The following is a 23,661-nucleotide window of genomic DNA, read 5'->3' as shown; positions in this document are numbered from 1 at the left end:
TCTCCTGTTTTCTCTGCTGGTTTTTGAGTTTTATTGTGAAATGGGCTGGTGTGCCAAGGGCTGTATTGGAATCCTCCAGGAACGCTGGGTAGGAGTCTACAGATAAAACTTTGGAGAGACGACCACTCAGTGGGGCCCTCAAAATCCTCCACCTTGGGAAATTTTCTGTAGCAACCTTTTATTATAATAATCTTCATGTGATTTGACTTTGCACCTATTGGTTTTGGACAGATTTATAAGGCCCAGCTGCTTTATTCAATATTCAATTCATTCAATATTCATATTCAATATTCAGGTGCAGAAGGTAGAGGAAACTGTACTCCACACTATCTTTGACCACTAGAATGGATGTCTTTTTATTTATTTATCCATGCATTCCATGTTCTCTTCATTCTCCACTCCCATTTCCAACCCTCTGCCTCCATAGGTAGATATTCTAATGTGTTCACTGTGATTCTCTTTGATTCTATGTGTTCTGTCAGGTGTAAATATTATTGGGTTTGAAAACTGTGTTTCTTCGAAAATTTGAACCGCATTCAACATATAGAAAAGTTTCTAAAACTTACTTGTACAGTTTAAGGAAGAATAATAGAACATCCATACACCCACCAACCAGGTTCAGAACTAGAACTTTACAGTATTTTAGAAGCCGCCTGTGTATCCCTTCACATACCTCCTTCCCCTGCCCCAGAGGAAACCATTATCCTGACTTTTGTGTTACTCATTCCTTTGCTTTTCATTATAGTTTACCTAAATAATATATATTATTTGTTTTGAAAACCAGAGTGGCAAACACACACCTAGCTGGTTACTGAAGTTACTGTTAGGTGAAAATGCCCAGGAGGGGATAAGCTGAACAGTCTCTCGGTCATAGTCCGGCTCCAGCTTCCCTAAGAGTTTATGAGAGCCGAGTCTAGGGAGGTCATCGGGGTGAGGTCACATGTGAGTCCAGGGAAACACACATGGCTCACCACAGTCAGGGCACCAGAGGGCTGTTGTGCAGACCAGAAAAATTCGTTGTCTGGTAACAATATGGTTTGACGGGGAGTGGGCCCTTCTGACTTCTCTACTTCTCATCTCCCCATGACCCGCTCCCCCCGCAAGAGTAGAAGACAGCAGATAACTTCTGTTGGGTGGAATGTATGTCCATGCCCGATCCAGGCTGTGCAGTACTTGGAGGGAGGGGGTGCAGGAGCTTCGGCAGCATGTGGTCAAATTAGCAAAGTCCAGATACTCTGAGCCAGGCTCACCTGGGCATTCTGACCTCAGGTTGACAGAGGACAGATGCGGCTATTTCCTCCTTAGTGAAGAGCAGATGCTAAAGGATGAATGCCATACAGAGTAGGTGACCTAAGACAAAGGAATACATGCTGTTTATTTTTTCTTTCTCCCTTGCTTGTTTTGTTTACTCCCTATTATCCACACTCCCGTTCCACCCCAAATCCTACCTCATAGGCATCCCCCCCCCTTTTTTTTTTTTTTGTGGTACGTGGGCCTCTCAATGTTGTGGCCTCTCCTGTTGCGGAGCACAGGCTCTGGATGCGCAGGCTCAGCGGCCATGGCTCACGGGCCCAGCCGCTCCGCGGCATGTGGGATCTTCCCAGACCGGGACACGAACCCGTGTCTCCTGCAGCGGCAGGCAGACTCTCAACCACTGCGCCACCAGGGAAGCCCATAGGCATCTCTCTGAATGTGTTTAACTTATATCCTTTTGTTCAAGTTCTTTTAAGATGTACATTTGGTGTATATGTGCATGTATTTGTAACTTATGTGAATAGTGTTTCGTTTTATGGCTTATTACTTTTCGCCCAGTGCTATGTGTTGAAGATCACCAGTGATGCTCTGTGTACATCTAACTCACTGATCTAACTGCTGAAAGGCCAACTATGGAGTGCATCCCTCACTATTTCCCTGTGCATCCCCTGGTGATGGACACCCAGAATGCCCCCAACTCCCCTCTGTTGCAAACCCCACCAGAACAAACATTCTCCTATATGACCTGTTATGGATCTGTGTGAGAATTTCTTTAGAGGGCACATGGGGGTATTGAATTGGACTACGTACTGCCACATTCATCTCTGGATGGCTGCCCAAGTCTCTTCTACCACTAGAAGTGCGTGAGGCTCCTTATGCCTCACATTCCCATTATAGGACTTGGCATGATTGAGTTTTCTAAAATTTTGCCCATCTATGAGATCTAAAGTGAAATCTCATTGTAACTTTATTTTGTACTTTTCTGATAACTAATGCATTTGAGCATCTTTTCCTTTTTTAAAATAAATTTATTTATTTTATTTATTTATGTTTGGCTGTGTTGGGTCTTCGTTGCTGCACGCAGGCTTTCTCTAGTTGCAGCAAGTGGGGGCTCTCTTCGTTGCGGCACATGGGCTTCTCACTGCGGTGGCTTCTCTTGTTGCAGAGCACCGGCTCTAGGAGCACGGGCTTCAGTAGTTGTGGCTCGAGGGCTCTAGAATGCAGGTTCAATAGTTGTGGTGCATGGGCTTAGTTGCTCCGCGGCATGTGGGATCTTGCTGGACCAGGGCTCAAATCCATGTCCCCTGCGTTGGCAGGTGGATTCTTAACCACTGCGCCACCAGGGAAGCCCGAGCATCTTTTCTTATGCCCGTTAGTTTCTTCAGTTTTCTACTTCAGGAAATCGCTTGTTCATATCCTTTGTAGGCCTGTTTGTGGAGGCCCCTCTACTGTTTTTCCAGTGTGGGCTCTACTGACAGCACTGATCCTGTGGGAAGGCTGGACCCTAACCAAGGCTTCTGTACTCTGTATCACATTCTGTAGTGCCTCTGTATTTCCATATGAATTTAAAAAAATTTTTAATTAAAAAAAATTTTTGGCCACCCCACGTGGCATGTGGGATCTTAGTTCCCCAACCAGGGACTGAACCTGTGCCCCCTCCACTGGAAGTGCAGAGTCTTAACCACTGGACTGCCAGGGAAGTCCCTCCATATGTATTTTAAGATTACCTTGTCAAGTTCTGCAAAAAAGCCTGCTGAGACTTTTAAAGGGATTATGAGGAATGTATAGGTTGGTTTGGGGAGAATTGACATCTTAACAACACTGAGTTTTCTAACTCATGAACAAGGTGTATCTTTCCATTTATTTTGTTCTTCTTTCGGCAATACAGGTGTACAGGTCTTTCTGTCAGATATATTCCTAATTCATATTTTTAGATGTTATTATAGCTGGAATTTAAAAAATTTCTATGTCCAATTGTTCATTGCTATATACAGTTGGCATATACAATTGTTTTGTGTATATTGATCTTGTATCTTGCAACTTGGGGAATTACTTATTAGTTCTAGTAGTTTGCTGTTGTTTGGTAGAGTCAGTTGGATTTTCTACACAGTCATGTCATCTTCTATAAAAATATAGTTTTATATAACTATAAAAATATAGTTTTTTATAACTATAAAAAATATAGTTTTACTTCCTCCTTTCCCATCTGGATGGCTTGCCTTTTCTTTTCTTTTCTTTTCTTGATGTCTTGCCTTTTCTTTTCTTGTCTGACTGCACCGGCAAGAACCTCCAGAACAATGCTGAACGTAAGTGGTGAAAGCAGACATCCCTGTGTTGTCTCTGATGTTGGGGGGGTGGTGAAACTTTCAGTCTTTCACCACTAAATATAGTGTTAGCTGTGGGTTTTTTGTAAATGCCCTATACCAGGTCGAGAGGTTCCCTTACATTCCTAGTTTACCAAGAGGTTTTCTTTTTAAATCAGGAATGGATATTGGATTTTGTCAAATGTTTTTCTGCATTTATTGCAATAATCATATGGGGTTTGGAGGGGGATTGTTAACATGGTGAACTGCATTGACTTATTTTCTAATGTTACGCCAATGCTGCATTCCTGAGATAAACTCCACTTGGTTGTGATATCTTTTTAAATACATTGTTGGATTTGATTTGATAAAATCTTGTTTAAAATTTTTGCATCTCTTGAACTTTCACTTTTGACACTTTCCTCAAATATGCCTCCCCACCAAGCACTTAATTTCAGTATGACTCACTCCTCCTGTTCATATCCTCCAGATTGTGTCTGAGATAGTTACTGAGGCTGGGAATTTTCCCAAACTCAGAGAAGGCCCAGGAGAATTTAGAACAAAGACTGGAAGCATTTCTGATGTGGTCAGTCCTACCTCTGAGAGTGTGAATCAACTCCTGGGAGCAGACTTGCCCCTTAACAGAGTCATGTCCCCAGCCTGAAGAGCCATCACACCCTTTAAAGCCTCTCAGTACCTGACAGGTTAGCTCCAAAGAGAAAAGCATTATTAAATGCTTAGGAAATCCCTTACCCTAGATTACCCCTCACTGTCACTGCTCCCCCATTTGGTATTGTTCTGCTCCAATGAGGAAGTAGCCAATGTGGGTCACCTCTCAAGAGGGGCCTACCCTTAAACCCTGCTTCCCATTTTCCCACTGAAGAATCCTAACCCATTCTGACTACCTAATGAACTTGATATCCCACAGCCTAAAGTACCCAAATAACTCCTCTAAATTCCCGACTTTGTGTTTTTCGTTAATGGCTTTTATTCCTAAGATATTAGGAGAACACACAGGGCAAGATATACTCTGTGCTTTCCTCATTGCACCATAGAAGCTCTTCTTCTCCCTTCAATTCCCTCAGCACAAAAGTAATAATGGTAATAATAGCAAGTGCATATATAGTGCTTACTATCTGCCAGACACTATTCTAAACACGTTAGATATATTTACTCATTTAATACCCTCAATAACTCTGTGAAGTAAGTACTATTATTATCCCCATTTTTACAGAAGATGAAACTAAAGAATATAGAGGTGAAATGACTTGCCCAGGTATGAAATGGCAGATCTAGGATTTGAACCCAGGCAGTCTGGCTCTAGAGTACACTGCACTACCATGCTATCAAGTGACAACTGTGGCACTGACTCACGCTTGCACACTAATGGAGCCCCCCTCAATATCATACAAACTCTCTCTAGGGCTTCAGAATAGGTTATGTCTTTGGTATCTGTGATGCCTTTGGCCAAATCTGGTAGCCAGTGAGTGTTTCTCACTGCCACTGACACCCAAATACACATATTTGGAAACAAAAACTATGCAAGGAAAAGAACACTTTTTTGAAAGACACTATTATTTAATATCCTCAGAGTGACAAGAAAAAATATTGTATTCATGAAGCAAGATCAGGAAGCTATACAAAGGGACATTCAGAGAACAACAATAATAAAAAGCCCTTAGAATCAAGCAACAATCAAAGAATGATCTTCAAAGCAGCCAGAGAAAAAGAACACCTGAAAAAAAAAAAACAATTAGACTGACAGCAGACTTTTCAACAGTAACAGTGGAAACCAGAAGACAGTGCCATAATATTTTATAAGTGTTAAGAGGGAAAAAAAGGTAATTCAGAACTGAGTACCTAGCAAACCTATCTTTGAAGAAGAATAAAGTGAAATAAAGGCATTTACAGATAAATACAGATTCAGACAGTTTCCTGTTAAGAGATCTGCCCTAAAGGATCTTCTAAAGTATGTATTTCAAGAAAGAAAATTATCCCCAAAAAGGAGGTCTGAGGTTTAAGAAGGAAGGTGAACAAATAAAATAGTAAACAAGCATTTAAACACTGCACAAAATAATAATACTGTTAATGTCCATCTAGTGTATATGTTAATATCTTCCTTAGAAAATTATAAAATCCTTGTATTGTTTGGGTGGGGGATTATGATAATGTTTAACTTTAGACTTTAAGTTGAATATGTATGGTAAATTTTCTAAACTAACCGCTAAAAAAATCTCTGGAGGGACTAATCAAGAAAAAAAGAGAAAGGGCACAAATAAATAATATGAACAATAAAAAAGATATAGCAGAAATTACAAAATAAGAGGATACGATTAATTTGAAAACTTAGATGAACTGGACCAACTAATTTATTTACTGGATGAGCCCACTAATAACCTTGACCAGACAAACATGGTAGATGACCAAAGGTGCAAAACTCCTAAACAATTTATTAGCAAACCAAATGAACAATAAAAGATTTAACAGGGCTTCCCTGGTGGCGCAGTGGTTGAGAGTCTGCCTGCCGATGCAGAGGACGTGGGTTCGTGCCCCGGTCCGGGAAGATCCCACATGCCGCAGAGCAGCTGGGCCCGTGAGCCATGGCCACTGAGCCTGCGCATCCGGAGCCTGTGCTCCGCAACGGGAGAGGCCACAAGAGTAAAAGGCCCGCATACCGCAAAAAAAAAAAAAAAAAAGATTTAACATAAGATGAAAATGTTGGGTTTACTCCAGAAATGCGAGAGCCAATTAACATTAGAAAGCTCCCATAACAAGGTAGCCCTATGACACTGAGGGGCCAGCTCAGTCCTCTTTGTTAGCCTTAGAGAGAGGGGGAAGCTAAAGGTAGGTCCCCTGGGGATGGGGGGGTCTCTTGAGAGGGCAGGCGGCGGAGGGGTCTGGGGCCTGTGAAGGCTCCCACCTCACATATATACCCTGCTACAAGAACACACATGATAACTGAGGTAGGTACAGTAACTTCATTTTACAAATGTTCTAAGGCTAAAAAAGGTTAGGAAACTTGACCAAGGTCCCAATGCTAGTAAGTAGTTGAACTATAATCCAAAATCAGGTTGGTCTGGATCTTCAGCTCATGTTCTTAACCACTAGGCAGGCCACTGTCCCTTTAATATTGATAGTAGTAGGTGTTCAATAAATGGTAGCCAGGTGCCAGGTAACTCACATATGCTCTAACACCCACAACAACTGTCCAAGGTGGGTATTCAACTCATTTTACTGATGAGGAAACTGACACTTAGAGAGGACAGGTGACATGGCTAAGGTCGCACAACCAAGACATGAGGGCTCCATACCTTGAAACTGGGCTTACCAGACTCCACAACCAACTTGTCCTAGATTATTACAGGTATGAATGAATCCCAGAGGAGGTGAACCCTAATGTCTGAGGACAAGACAGACAGGCCCTACCCATTCCCTGAAAGATGAATAGTCTTTATGTCACAGCTGGTATCAGGAGTCAGAAAAACTCCTCTCCACAATGAGATCTCCACACAAGGAGCTGAGACTCCATAACCTCCAGGACAGCGGGAATGACCCCAACCCCAGGGGAGGTACAAAGGAAGCAGGTAACATAAACACCATCATCTAGATAAGGAAGCCAGGAACACTGGAAGCTGGTATGAAAAAGTTTGTGGACAGTTGTGTCCAACCAACTTTTTATTACCTTTCTGAAGAGTTAACAGATTAGCATGTCAAGGGAGGTCACAAACTCCTCATGTCAGAATTTTGGTATGTGCCAGAGTCTCCTAGAATGATCTCGTAGAAAGAAAGGTGAACAGTGAATGCAGTTAGGTTGGTGTACACCATGCTGCTTCCCATCTTTGGGCCTTTGCCCATGCTGTACCCTTTGCCTGGACTGCCCTCCTCTCCCTTGTTAGTCACCTAGAAGATTCCTACTCATCTTTTTAGAGTCAGTTCATATACCATCTCTTCCAAGAAACCTTCCTCGGTCCCCTGAGCTGGGTCATGTGTTCCATAGGGGCTCTCACAATCTCTCGTACCCATCACTATTACTGCACTGACCACACTGCCCTGAAATGATGGTTCTGTGTCTGAGAACACACTTTGTTCATCTCTGTGTCCTCAGTGCGGAACCGGAGGCCTGATACATAGTAGGTGTTCAGTCAACTTTGCTCAAGTGAACTTATAACTAGCTGGCTGGTTAAACCCAGTGTGATAATGAGTAATGAACTGATGTTGGCCCGGGGGGGGGGGGTGTCTCTAGGGGTGTGCCACAGGGACCTGTGTGTATTGATGGCATTGTGATGAAATTAGTGGGTTACACAAAAACCAGGGGAGTAGGCCACACATTAAACAGAATTAGTATCCAAACAGTCATGGACAAACAGAAACACTGGAGCCATGCTGGCTCCCCAAGGGGTTAGGGAGAAAGTCAGGACTAAAACCTCACAATCTGTTGTAGCCTTTACAATAGAAAAAAGTTTTTCTGAGCTGAAACTTACTTCCGTGAAGTGTCCACCATTATGACAGCACTTACTATGTACCAGGCTTTATACCAGCTCCTGTACAATCCCCCCCCAACCCAAATACCACAGAAAAAGTCTAATGGGGGTGATCTGCTTGGCCTGGGGGACAAGAAACAGTTTCTCACAGGCAGAAGAAAAGAGGATCCTAGCTGGGACCAAAAGGCCTAATGAGAGCTGGGGCTTTGGTTTTCACTAAGTAACAGGCAGGCAGGACAACACAGCAGTTTGAGGGCTGTTTGAAAAAGAGGCAGGTCTACCTTTAGGAGCCCAGGATACAGAGCGAGTCATACATGGGGCTTTGTTACCACCCTACCAACTCTGAACTTGCTTCTCAAAAGAACCCAGGAGCTACCCTCACTGCTTCTTTACAGCCCTCACCCTTCTGAACAATGACACCCAAGCTCCTTGCATGCCATGAAAGGCATTCATGCCTAGCCTAGTGCTCAATGCATTTCTCCCTCTATCCTCCACATTCATTCATTCATTAATTCATTCAGTTTATTCCACAAATATTTATTGAGTGTCTACTAAATATTACTATGCACTGTTCTTGGCGCTAGAGATACAACAATGAACAAAACAAGAGTCCTTGCTTTGTGGAGCTTACAGTCTATTGTGGAGAGATAAACACTAATCAAAATAAATAAATATAGTATATCAAGTGGTGATCAGTGCTTTGTAGGAAAACACAACACATAAAGTAAGATAAGGGGATAGAAAGTGCTGGTGAATGGGGCTATCTTAGATATGTTTGTCAGGGAATGCTTCTCTAGGAAGGTGACATTTGAGCCTACTGGAAGTGGGTGGGCAAGTCATCAGATTATCTGGGAAGAAGAGCATTCTAGACAGTGAGACTAGCAAGTACAAAGGCTCTGAAGAGGGGGGATACATGACATGTTTAAGGAACAGCAAGGAGGCCAGTGTGGCTGGAGAACACTGAGTGATGGGGAAAGTGATAGGAGGCAAGGTCAGAGAGATGATGAGGACAAGATTGTGTAAAGACTTTTGGGCCACAGTGAGGGCTTTGGCTTTTATTCTGAGAGAGCCGGGAGCCATGGGAGAATTTTGAGCAAAGGAGGGACATGATCTGATATGGATTTTAAAAAGAATTTCAGAGACTTCCCTGTGGTTAAGACTCCACACTTCCAATGCAGGAGGCACATGTTCGATCCCTGGTTGGGGAACTAAGATCCCACATGCCATGTGGCACAGCCAAATAAATTAAAAAGTTAAAAAAAAAAAGAATTTCAGAGAAGAACTAGTAATGGTATTAGAACACCAGGCAAAAGAAAAAAAACCAGACAATTACCAGGAAAACAAAAAGGTATACAACAGAGGATATGTAATCAGACTGTACTATGTTGTTTGGATGTGAACAATATTTACAATGCCATACTTAGACAAACCGTGATTACTGGCTGAACAAAAATTGTATAACATGTTTGAAGAAATAATAAATGCAACCACAAAGATGAGCAAGCAACAAGAGACTATTAGGGATGACTAGGAAGATTAGAAAGTGAAATGTATGAAGTTTGTACAAATGAAAAATACAATTCTTGAAATAAAAAACTCGGTGGACAGATTAAACAGCAGATCAGACAGAGCTGAAGAGAGAATCAATAAGCTGAAAGATATATCTGAAGAAATTGCCTAGAATGAAGTGCAGGAAGACAAGAAGGTAGAAAATATCAATGAAATGTTACAAGATATGGAAGATAGAATGAGGAGGTCCAAAATATGACCAACTGAATTCTGAGAAAGAAAATACAGAAAGAATGGAAGAAAGGCAATATTTGAAGAGATAATGGCTGAGAATTTTCCAGAAATTATGAAAAACATGAATCCGGAGGCATGAAGCACATTTCCAAAGTAGAATAATAAAAAAGAAATACATACCTAAACATTGATAGAATGGAACTGCAGAACCCCCTGAAGATACCCCTCCCCTCCAAAAAAAAAGAGAGAGAGACAAGTAGTCAGAATATAAGAAAACAAAAACACCTACAAAAACCAGCAATTAGACTGATAGTGGACTTCTAATATTACCTATAACAATCTACCTTTTAAGAATGAGAATAAATACATTTATGTATAACAAAGACTAGGAGAATTTAACACCAACGGATATGTACTAAAAGAGTATCTAAACATCGTAATCATAACAAAGGAAAATGATCCCAGAATGATGTTCTGAGATGCAAGAATGTATGCATGTAAATCCAAACACATACCACCTACATAAAGTAATACTAATGATGATATATTAGTGAGGTCAGGGGAAAAAGGAACAGACTAACACACTCAAAAAAATAACATGTGGTCAAGATAGGAATGACTAGAGTTGAAGGTTTCTAAGGTTCCTGCATTCTTCAAGAGGGAGGTTAAAATACTGTTTAACTTTAAACCTTGTAAGTTAAATATGCATGGTAAAATTTCAAGGATAATCACAGAAAGAAAGGAAAAAGAATAGGTAAATTCCAAACAGTAGGGAGGAAAAAAATGATTAAGAAAGCAAACAAACAAATTTCAAAACTAAAAAGCAGGCCAAAAAAAAAAGAGAGAAAAATGAAGCATCGAAAAGGTCGTGGTAGGAAATAGAAATAAAAAAGTATGATGGGGGCTTCCCTGGTGGCGCAGTGGTTGAGAGTCCGCTTGCCGATGCAAGGGACACGGGTTCGTGCCCCAGTCTGGGAAGATCCCACATTCCGTGGAGCAGCTGGGCCCGTGAGCCATGGCCGCTGAGCCTGCGCATCCGGAGCCTGTGCTCCGCAATGGGAGAGGCCACAACAGTGAGAGGCCCGCGTATAGCAAAAAAAAAAAAAAAAAAAAAATAAGTATGATGGTAGAAACAAGTCCAAATATATCACAATAAGTGTAGACAGACTAAACTTGACCATTAAAAGACAGAGATTATTATACTACATGTTTTTAAAGATCCAGCTATATGACATTTCCAAGAGATGATTAAAGCATAAAGGCATGAAGACGTTGAAAAGTAAAAGGATGGAAAATTATATACCACACAAATCCTAAGAAGAAGAAAAGTTTGTGTTGCTATATTAATGTAAGATAAAATAGACTTCAAGGAAAAAATGCATTATCAAGAATAGAGAGGGTCATTACATGTTTACCAGGAATATATAACAATTCTCGTTTTGAATATTCCTAATAAAATACCCTCAAAATAAGTAAAAGAAAAAAAAAAGAACTACAAGGAGAAATAGACAAATCCACCATCATAACTGCATATTAACATACCTTATAATTATTGGTATATTACAACCAAAAAATCAGTTTAGATATAGAAAATGTGAACAATACGATTAACAAATTTGATAACAGACTTATGTGGAACTCTGTATTCAACAGTTAGGGAACATACATTCTTATAAATCACATAGGAAACATTAAAAAATATTGATCACCTATTAAGCCATAAAACAAGTCTCAATAAATTTCAGAATTTTTATCACACAGATCACATCCACTGACCATAATGCAATTAAAGATAGAGTTCAATAACATAAAGATAAACTTTAAAACCTCTAAACATTTAGAAACACACTTCTATATAACTTGCAGGTCAAAGAAGTAACCATGATGGAAATGCTGAAATACTTGGAACTGAACAGTAACGAAATATGACATGTCTGAACTTGTAGAAAAGCAGTAGTTAGAGGGAAAGTTACGTCCTTAAATGTGCAAAGCAGAAAACAAGAAAGACTGAAAATTAATAAGGTTGGTGTCCAATTTAAGAAATTAGAAAAATAACAACAAAATAAATCCAAAAAATGTGGAAGGAAGGAGATCAAAAAAGATAAGAGCAGAAATTAAAGAAATAGAAAACAAAGACAAAATAGAGAGGAGCAACAAAGCCAAAAGTTGGTTCTTTGAAAAGACTAGTAAAATAGACAAACCTCTGGTGAGATTGATCAAGAAAAAAAGTGAGAAGGCACAAATAACCAATATCAGCAATGAAAAAGGAGACATAACTACAGATTGTATACAGCAGAGGATAAAAAAATAAGGAAACTTTATGCCAATAAACTTGAGAAGGCAGACAAAATGGACCAATTCCTAGAAAACTATAACTTACCAAAACTGACTCAAGAAGAAAAAGAAATGCTGACTAGTCCTCTAACTATTAAAGGAATTGAAGCAGTAGTTAAAACTCTTCCTACCAAAAAACAAACAAAAGAACAAAAAACAACAGGAGGGAGAATTTTCCAGTTGATATGTGGATGACAGGTAGGTGAAGAAATATTAATCCCCTTAGGCCTGGAAGTGTCCACGTAGGCCTTAAGGCAGTGGAGACCCTAGGCAGGCCACTTCTCTCTATGGGCAGCCTCCTGTGGAGATCCTTAGAGGGTGGCCCTTAGTGACATGGGGTCTGACAAATCCCTCTGCAGTCCCTGCAGGTGGTGAGCACGAATGAGTAACATCCAGCACTCAGTTACTGCTCTGTGGTAAATGTGCTAAGCAGGGCCGAAGAGGAGCTCTAAGACTTGGACAGCCTCTTCAGTAGCCAGCTTCTGTAGTCTTCTGCTCACTGAGGACAAGGGGCCTGCAGAGCTGCTGGAGGAGTCTGTGTTCCAGTTGCCAAGAAACACCACACGACCCAAGTTGTGACTGGATGGGGTGGGGTTGGGTGCAGGGAGGCCAAGCAGGGGCTTTTGGAGAGTGTAGCTCCAGGTAGAAGCCCTGAAACTCTGTCTTCGCGAATATCAGATACTTCTATCCATTTGCAGCTGATGAGCCCTTTTAATGGTGTCCAAGCTAGCTGCAGGGTGATGGTTCTAACAATGATGCATGTTCTGCAAATAAGAGCTTTATCATTATTTTGAAATAGTTAATATGAAAGAGTTCAATTGGATTTGAAATCTAATCATATTATCACAAAATATTTTTAACAATATATTTGTCAGTGAAACAAAAAGAAAAGCTGTTAGATATAATTTCACTTTTTAAACATTTTTGAACAATTTAAAAGTTTGTTTTAAGTACTTTATCACCTAATTGTACAAATAAAGATTTGTATTGATGGTGACTGTTAAGAATTTGAAGAATACATCATTAAAAAGTCTTGATCAGGATTTGTCTGTAGCCATTTTAAGCATAAAACCTGATATAAAATAAACATGTTATGGAAGCAGATTTCAAGTTTCTCATTCAAAATTTTGAAAATATTTTATTTAGAAGTTTAATATTCACTTAATATTAAAAAGAAAAGACCAAGGTGGTTTTATAGGAGACTTCTACCAAACAGATCATTCCAAAGTCATATAGCATCTTCCGGAATATTGTAAATGAGGAAACACTGACTCATTCTATGATACCAGCAGAACTTGATGCCAAAAGCAAATAAGGGTAGCATGAGAAAGGAAAATTAAAGACCAATTTATGGACACAGATACAGAAATCCTAAACAAAATATTAGCAAACTGAATCTAGTATTGTAGAAAAAGGAAAAGATCATGACCAAGTTATGTTTATACCAGAAATGCAAAGGTAGTCTAACATAATGAAAATCTATAAATGTCATTTACCACATCATCAGATTATTGGAGGGAAAAAAACCATAATCATCCTAAGAAACAGAAAATGTATCTGATAAAAAATTCAACACCCTTTCATGATTTAAAAGCAATAACAAAAACTTCTTAGCATGGAGGAACAGGATGGAACTTGCTTAATCTGATAAAACCTGTAGAAATCTACAGCAAATATCGTTCTTACTAGAGAAAAGTTAGTGGTGTTTCCTCTAAAATATCCAACAAGACAAGGATGCCCACTGCATCTTTTATATTCATCACTGTACTGGAGGTCCTGGCCATCTCAGTAAGACAAGAAAAATAAATTAAAAGCATAAAGATTGGAAAGGAAAAAACAAAACTGTCATTATTAATAGCTGATATGGTTGTCAACATAGAAAACACAAAAGAATATATAGACAACTTAAAAGGAAGCAGGGTTCCTTGAGAAATGGTCAGTTCTGGGGTTGGGACTGGGGCAGGAAGATAAAAGATGAGTAGGGAGTATCTTGTAGTGCTGACAAGTAAGGAAGTACTTAAAAACAAAAGGATGGGGCCATGTCAACGGGACACAAAAGCCAACCTAAAAGAGCCCCCGGTGGCCAAAGCTGGAACAATTTGAGCCACAAGACAAATAACAGTATTGGATTTATATCTCAAATTATTAAACAAATATGGCATGAGTTCATACTGATATAAACAAGTAACTGAATAAATAAGTAAGTAAATAAAGGAGAAGAAACAAATCTTTTCTACAGAAGAGTTCCAAATAATATATGTAATTACGTCCCCTTCCAGAGGTGAAGCTTAATTCCTTCCCTTCTTGAGGGTGGGCTAGATTCTTTCAAAGAACAGAAAATGAAAAGGGAAGGGCTTCCCTGGTGGCGCAGTGGTTGAGCGTCCGCCTCCCGATGCAGGGGACATGGGTTCGTGTCCCGGTTTGGGAAGATCCCACATGCCATGGAGCAGCTGGGCCCGTGAGCCATGGCTGCTGAGCCTGTGTGTCCGGAGCCTGTGCTCCGCAACAGGAGAGGCCGCAACAGTGAAAGGTCCACATACAGCAAAAAAAAAAAAAAAAAAAAAAAAAAAAGAAAATGAAAAGGGAAAAAAAATACCAACTTTACAGTGGAGAAACCTGGCAAACACTACCTTAACTAAGTGGTGAAGGTCAACATCACCAGGGATGTCATAGGGATTTCACATACCCCTGATATGATGTGATGAAAAGGGCACTTCAACTCTGTGGTATTCTTTCCAAGAACAACCCCAGTCTAATTATGAGGAAAACTTCAGACAAATCCAAATTGAGGGACATTCTATAGTACATCTCAAAACTGTTAAGCTTATAAAAAACAAGGAGACTAAAAAAATGTCATGGACCAGAAGACACTAAAGAGACATGACAACTTAAATGCAATGTGGTATTTGGAATTGGCTCCTAGAACAGAAAAAGGACATTAGTGGGAAAATTGATACATCTATATAAAGTCTGAAGTTTAGTTAATAGTAATATACTAATGTTGTTTTCTTAGTTTTGACAAAAATATCACAGTGAAGAGTATACAGGAACTCTCCATACTGTCTCTATTTACTTTTCTATGACTAAAATTATTCTAAAATTAAAAGTTTGCTTAAAGGTAATGAAAGTTTAGCAAGGTGAATGGCTATAATAACAATATAAAAAATCAACTTCATTTCTATATACCTGCAAAAGAAATAAAACACATTAAATAACAAGATCTCATTCATAATAGCAGTAAAAGCCATAAATACCAAGGAAAAAAATCTAACACAAGATATGCAAGACCTTATACAGAAAATTATAAAGTTCTACCAAAAGACATTCAATAATTTATTTAAAATGAAAGGATACATCATGTTTATAGCTAGGAAGACTCAACATCATAAACATATCAATTCTCTTCAAACTGATCTACAGATTTATTCCAATTCCAATATTTTTGTAGAACACGACAAGCTTATTCTGAAATGTGTTTGAAATAACAAAGGGCCAAGAATATATGATACTCCTGAAGAAAAATAGGATGGGAAGATTTTGCTCTATCAAATATCAAGATTCTTTACGAAGCTAAAGTAATTAAAGGTAGTGTGGTACTGATTCAGGGGCAAAAAGTTGGCCAGTAGCAGAGATCCCAGAAACAGACCTACACAGATGTGAAACTTTGATGTATGATAGAAGTGGCACTTCAGATCATTAGGCTATCTGTGGGGAAAATAACACAACTGGGCTCCTATCTCATAATTTACACTACACAAAAATCAATTCCAATTAGATTAAGGACTTAAAAGTTAAACCTTTAAACTTTTATTAGAAGAAAATAAAGAATATCTTCATGACCATAGGTTAGGGAAGACAACACACAAAAAGTGCTGGCTACAGAGGAAAAACTGAATTGTTCAACTCATTTAAAATTAGGAATTTCTGCTCATGCAAAGACACCATAAAGAAAAAAAAAAAGGCCACAAACCGAGAGAAGATATTCACATATAACTGACAAATGATGAGTATCCAAATAATTAAATAACTTCTGTAAATCAATAAAAATTATAAAAATATCAATTTTTAAAATGGGCAAAAGATATTAAGTCATTGCACAGAAGAAGAAACATGTGTGGCCAATAAACATGAAAAGATGCTCAATTATATTAGTAATTTGAAAAATGCTAATTAAGTCCACAAAGACTCACTATAATGACAAAAAATTAAAAGTGGCACAATATCAAGTATTAATAAGGTGTATGTGAATCAGTGGGACCTCTTACAAATTGCTGAAAGGTGTGTAAATTGGTACCAAGAGATTAAAATACATTTTGGCATAATCCCGTCAAGCTGAATGTTTACATGTCTTATTAACCAGCAATTCCATACATAGGTATATACCTTAGAAAAATGGGTGTCTGTGTGTACAAGGAGACATGTACAAGAATGTTCATAATAGCACTTTTTATAAGAGCAAAAAGCTAGAAATGACCCAAATGTCCCTCAACAGGTAGATGGATGAATAATTTAAGGTCACCCAATGAAATATCATATGGCTTTGAGAATGAACAAGCCACAGCTACATGCAAAACAGGTGAATCTTGGAAACACGATAACGAATGAAAAAAGTAAGTCACAGAAGACCACATACAGTATGATACTATTTTTTACAGAGCTCACAACCAAGCCAAAACCACAATGTATTGGTTAAGCATCTCCACAAATATGAAAAAAAATCAAAAAGAGCAAGGGAATGTTAAACACAAGACTTAGGAGAGTGGTAATTCTGGCAGGAGGGGTGGGAAATGGGACTGAAAATGACACAGGGATAGATGCTATCATTAATGCTCTTCTTGGGCGGGGTTGGAGTTCCTGGGTTTTCATTTTTATTATCTCTGTAACTTATGTATATAATGTATGTATTCTTTTATTATATGTGTAAGATATTTTATATGAACAAACAGGGAATGGGAGAAGAGTAGGAAGAAGTGAAGAATGATAACTCTTTTGAAGAGTTTTGTTGTTAGAGGAATAGAGAAATAAAGTCATATTTGCAAGGGGATGTGGGATAAAGAGAGTTTTACATTTTTTAAAGATGGGAGCAACAGGAGATCAATGGAATGGCAGAGTGAGGACTTTGGTGAGCCAGTTATCCCTCTAAGACAATGAAAATAAGGGCAAACAAACTAAAATCAATCAGTTCAAAACTCTGGCAATTAACAAAGGCATAGAATGAAGTGAAAATCATTGATCCAGGAGAAATGACTGAATCTTGGCAAGACAGCAGGTTCTGTGCCTTTTTTGTGTGTGACATTTTAACTTATGGCTATTCGCATCCTCCCTCCCTCTCCAGCTTAGTGGTTCAGTAGCCAAAAGCTAAATAAATTCCAGAAAACAGAGAGATGCCTTGGTCAGGAATTTAAAAGGAAATCCTGGAGAATGAGACAACTAAAGAGAACTCTGAAAAGTTCTGACATATTCCTGGGACTCTAAAGGGCTGTGCACAAGGAAGAGCTGGAAAAGGAGAGGGCCCAAGTCATTACTTTTGGCTGACTGTGAGGCCCTGTGCAAGGAGAAAGTGAGAACTCAGGCTGGCCTATAATCCGGCTGACGTTTGAAGGCATGCCTTCTCACACAGATCCCCTTGGCAGAGGGCAGAAGACATATAGACAAGGTATTTAAGGACATCTGACTAATCACTGGTCAGATAATCACCAAATTATACTTACCAGGTGTGACCCCTAGGAATCCAGGCTTAAAAATAAAAACAAGATCTTTAAAAAAAAAAAAGTTAGCACAGAACTCAGAGGCCACATAATGCAGGGAATATAGAATCCACAGAATTAGTCAAGAAAAGTTGCCAAACAAATAAATGACAACAAGAACAATAACAACAACCACACAACATACACACATACACACACACACACACACACACACCAGAACAACAAACCTTGAGGGTGGAAGAGTCTGATACTAGAGTTGTTAGAGTAGAATATCTAAAATGTCCAATTTTTTTTTTTTTTTTTTGCGGTATGCGGGCCTCTCACTGTTGTGGCCTCTCCTGTTGTGGAGCACAGGCTCCGGATGCGCAGTCTCAGCGGCCATGGCTCACGGGCCTAGCTGCTCCGTGGCATGTGGGATCTTCCCGGACCGGGGCACGAACCCATGTCCCCTGCATCGGCAGGCGGACTCTCAACCACTGCACCACCAGGGAAGCCCTAAAATGTCCAATTTTTAACAAGAAATTATGAGACATACAAAGAAACAGTAAAGTATGTTACATATACAGGGGAAAAAGCAGCCAAAAGAACATGTCCCTGAAGGGGTCAATGTTTGGGACTTAGTAGACAAAGACTTTATACTAGCTATTATAAATATTTTTGAAGAACTAAAGGAAACAATATCTAAAGAATTGAAGGAAAGTGTGAGAACAATGTCTCACCAAATAGAGAATATCAATAAAGAGATAGAAATCATTTAAAAAATCAAATAGAAAATCTGGAGTTGAAAGTTATAATAACTGAAATAAAAATTTCACTTAGAGGGGCTCACCAACATATTTTAGCTGGCAGAAGAGAGAAAAGGTAAATTTGATGATAGGTCAAATAGAGATTATCCATTTCTTAAAAGCAGAAAGAAGAAAGAATGAAAAAAAAAGAAACAGCCTCACACACCTGTGGGACACCATCAAGTGTACCAACATACACATAATGGGAATCCTGGAAGGACAAGAGGATGAGAAAGGGGACAAAACATCACAAATTTGATGAAAGATATTAATCTATACATTCAAGAAGCTCAAGTAGAATAAACTGATGAAAGTCAAAGACAAGACAATCTTGAATGTAGCAAGAGAAAGATGACTTATTGAATATAAGGGATCCTCAATAAGATTAACAGCTGATTTATCATCAGAAACCATAGGGGCCAGAAGACAGTGTAATGATATCTTCAAAATGTTGAAAGAAAGAGATGGAGACTTCTTTATCCAGCTAAACTGTCCTTCAAACATAAAAGAAAAGTTAAGATAAACAAAAACTGAAAGAATTTGTTGTTAGTAGACCTATCCTACAAGAAATACTAATTTCAGGCCGAAATTAAAGGACGCTAAATGGTAACTTGAAGATAACTACACAGGTATTATAAAAGAAAGTACTTTTGTTTGTAACACTTTTATTCTCCTATGTGTTTTAAAAGATAACTACATAAAGCAATAATAACAAAACTGCGTTGGCAGGCTTATAATGTATAAAGAGGTAATTTGTATGATAATAATACTATGAAGGAAGGGAGAGGGAACAGAGCTATATTAGAGCAAAGTTTTTATATACCATTGAAATTAAGTTAGAATTAACCCAAAGTAGATTTTCTCAAGTTAAGATGTTAGTTGTAATCCCCAGGGCAACCACTAAGAACTTAACTCAAAAATATATAGTTAACAAGGAAATTAAAAAATTATACTAGAAAATATCTACTTGATACATAAGAGAGGAATCGAAGAACAAAGAAACAGAAAAGACATACACAAAGCAAGTATCAATCCTTCACAAACTCTTCCAAAAAATATAGGAGGAAACACTTCCCAATTCATTTTATACAACCTGTATTATCCTGATACCAAAATCAAAAACATCACAAGAAAACTACAGACCAATATCCCTTATGAATATAGATGTAAAAATCCTCAACAAAATACTATTAAACCAAGTCCAGCAACATATAAAAAGTATTATATAACATGACCAATTAGGATATATTTCAGGCATGCAAAGTTAGTTTACTACCTGAAAATTCATCAATGTAATATACCATATTAATAGAACAAACATAAACTCCACATGATCACCTCAGTAGATGCAGACAAAGCATTTGACAAAATCCAACACCCATTCATAGCAAAAACACTCAGAGAACTAGGAGTAGAAGGGAACTTCCTCAATTTGATAAAGGGTATCTATGTAAAACCCACAGCTAACAACATGCTTAATGGAGAAAGACTCAATACTTTCCCCCTACGATCAGGAACAAGACAACGATGTCTGCGCTCGTTACTTCTAGTCAATACTGTAGGTCTAGCCAGGGTAACTGGTCAAGAAAAATAAATACAAGGCATCCAAATTGGAAAATAAAAGTAAAACTATCTCTATTTGTAGATGACACGATTTTATACATAGAAAATCCTAAGGAATCCACTAAAAACTATTTGAACTAATAAACAAGTTCAGAAATGTGACAGGACAGAAATCAATAAACAGAAATCAACTGTATTTCTACACACTAGCACTTAACAATCAGCAAGTGAAAGTAAGAAAAGAACTCCATTTATAATAGTAGCAAAAAGAATAAAATACCTAGGAATAAATTTAACAAAATAAGTGCAAGACTTGTACGCTGAAAACTACAAAACACTTCTGAAAGAAAGAAGATCTAAATAGAAAGATTTCCCATGATCATGGATCAGATGACTTAATATTGTTAAATGGCAATACTTCCCAAATTGATATATAGATTCCACGCAATCCCTATAAAAATTTCAGCTGATTTTCTGCAGAAATTGACAAGATGATCCTAAAACTCACATGGAAATGAAAAGGACTTAGAACAGTCAAAAAAATCTTGAAAAAGAATTACAAAGTTGGAGGAATCCCATTTCCTGATTTCAAAATTTACTACACAGTTAATTTAATCAAGACAGTGTGGTCTGGCATAGTGACAAACATATCGATTAGTGGAATAGAATTGAGAGTCCAAAAATTAACTGTTACATTTATGATTTATGGTCAACTGATTTTTCACAAGGTTGTCAAGACAATTCAATGAGGGAAAGAATACTCTTTTCAACAAAAGGTGCCGGGACAACTAGATATCCACAAGTAGAAGAATGAAATTTGGACTCCCCACCTCACAGCATGTACAAAAATTAACTCAAAATGGATCACTGGCCTAAATTTAAGAGCTAAAACCATGCAATTCCTGGAAGAAAAAAGAATAAATCTTTGTGACCTTGGTTTATGGAGTGGTTTCTTGGATACGACACAAAAAGCTCAAATGATAAAAGAAAAAAACAGATAAATTGAACTTCATCAAAATTAAAAACATTTGTGCATCAAAGGACACCACGAGGAAAGTGAAAAAACAGGGACTTCCCTTGTGGTCCAGTGGTTAAAACTTCGTCTTCCAATGCAGAGGATGTGGGTTAGATCCCTGGTCGGGGAGCTAAGATCCCACATGCCTCGTGGCCAATAAACCAAACAAATAAATAAATAAATGAAACAGAAGCAATATTGTAACAAATTCAATAAAGACTTTAGAAATGGTTCACATCAAAAAAAAAAAAAACAACTTAAAAAAAAGTGAAAAAATAACCCACAGAATGGAAGGAAAGATGTGCAATTCATATATCTGCTAAGAGACTTGTATCTAAAATATATAAAGAATTCTTACAGTCTAACAATAAAAAGACAAATAATCTAATTTTAAAAGGGCTAAGGATTTTAATAGACATTTCTCCAAAAAAGATATACAAATAGCCAATAAACACATGAAAAGATGTTCAACATCATTAATTATTAGGGAAATGCAAATAAAATCCACAATGAGACACCACTTCATACCCATTAGGATGGCTGTATTAAAAAAGACAGACAATAAGAAGTGTTGGTGAGGATATGGAGAAATTGAAACCCTCAAACATTGCTGGTGTGAATGTAAAATGGTGCAGCCACTTTTGCAAACAGTTTGGTAGTTCCTCAAAAAGTTAAACATAGAGTTGCCATATGACCAAGCAATCCCACTCCTAGGTATCTACCCAAGAGAAAAGAAAACATACATTCACACAAAAACTTGTACACAAATGTCCTGAGCAACATTATTTAAAATAGCCAAACGTGAAAACAACTGAAATATCTATCAACTGACTAATGAATAAACAAAATGTAGTATATTCACACAATGGAATATTATTTGGCAATAAAAGCAAATGTCACATGCAACAACATGGATGGACCTCAAAACCAGTATGCTAAGTGGAAGAAGCCACTCATAAAGGCCAATATATTGTATGATCCAATTTATATGAGATGTCTAGACTAGACAAATCAATAGAGACAGAAAGTGCGTTAGTGGCTGCCTACGGTTGGGGGGAGGGGAGTCGTGGGGAGTAACTGCTAATAAGTATGAAGCTTCTTTTAGGGGGGAATAAAAATGTTCTAAAATTGATTGTGGTGATGGCTGCACAACACTGTGAATATACTAAAGACCACTGAATAAGTACCCTTTTAAAGGGTGAATTTTATGGTGTGTGAAATATATCTCAATAAAGCTGTAACAAAAAGATGGAAGCAATAACAGGATGTCTGTGTGCTAATGGGAATGAACTTGTAGAGGGGGAAATTGAGGTAGGAGAGAGAGGGGGATATTGCTGAAGCAAGGTACTCAAGTAGGTAAGAGGATGGGATCTAGTGCCAAAGTGGAAGGACAGGATTTTGATGACAGCAGGGACAGTTTTTCCATAATAACAGAAAAGAAGGCAGAGTATATGAGTACAGATGCTGCTTCATGGTTGGATGTGGTAGTGGGAATCAGTAGAGGTTTTCTTTGGATGGTTTAAAATTTTCAGTCAAGTATGCAGCCTGAGCCTAGGATGGGAGAGGAGGTGCTGGAGATCTGAGAAGAGAGAAGGTATGAAATAGTTATCTAGAAGGGTAGGACAGTGAATGGCCTAAGGAAGTACAGTGGAGCTGGCAGAGGTGGATTTAAGCAGGGCTGGGGTTTTGCCTGGTAAGTATGCTAAAGTGACAGAGGGCAAGGGAAGTGAGGATGTATGCAAGGGAATGATTATGATGGACCACGGAATCTAAGCTGATTAAAGGAAGGACACGGGAACATGGAGGAAGTAAAGGGTAGTGAAAACGTTCAGTTCCAGTGGCACTGAAGGATTGTTGGAATTGGGGTGCTAGAGGGAGTGAGCTAGAAGGATAAGTACTGGTTGGAGAGAAGGATGCTTGAAACTGAGATTATGGAGGAGATGCAGTCACAGGTACTGCTAAGAAGGGTAAGACTATCGGGGTGCGTGGCTGAGGTGGGGCTGAAAGGCAAGAGCACTGTAGAAGAGCAGACAGAACTGAGAGACAAGACCACTGGAAGGGTCATCTACGAGGATATTAAAATCACCAAGAAGTAGGACTGGAGTAGTGTTATAGAGTGACAGTGAGCTAGGAGCAAATCCTTCTAGGAATGAGGCGTGACCGGGGCAGGTATGTGTGTATGTCTGTACCTGACTATAACACACAGGTACGTGATGGTATAGTCTGATGAGTTGAGATTTAAAACAAAGTGGTTGATATTTATATAATCTTAATGTATCTCTCTACAAATTACTTATTAATTACAAAGGAAAAAGAGTAACTACAATGGAGAAACCTGGAGACACTAACTTAAACAAATAGTCAATGTGAACAAAACCAGTATTGGGATAAACTGACATCATGTGCCTCCTGATATAAAGCACTGAAGACACATCTCTTCTGTGGTATTCTTGCCAAAATTACATAACTTAACTG

General features: G+C 38.5%; 1 protein-coding gene across 4 annotated transcripts in view; it reads right to left on the bottom strand.

The window, feature by feature from the left end:
• The window catches only part of KANTR (KANTR integral membrane protein), a 60,776-nt gene that overhangs the window by 33,982 nt on the left and 3,133 nt on the right, over positions 1–23,661 (bottom strand). The window contains exon 3 of one of the 4 annotated variants that reach the window (XM_082609460.1): positions 11,678–12,879. The exons of the other annotated variants lie outside the window; for them this stretch is intronic. Coding sequence (XP_082465586.1) covers positions 11,825–12,055 — 231 coding nt within the window. The 5' untranslated portion in view covers positions 12,056–12,879 and the 3' untranslated portion in view covers positions 11,678–11,824. Of the gene's footprint in view, positions 1–11,677; positions 12,880–23,661 lie in introns of those variants that run through there. 4 annotated transcript variants of the gene reach the window in all.

Source organism: Mesoplodon mirus (assembly GCF_964341445.2).
Source record: "Mesoplodon mirus genome assembly, chromosome: X".
NCBI classification, from domain to species: Eukaryota; Metazoa; Chordata; class Mammalia; order Artiodactyla; family Ziphiidae; genus Mesoplodon; species Mesoplodon mirus.
Note: the sequence above shows the minus strand (reverse complement) of the source record. Positions and strands in the feature narration are given on the sequence as shown.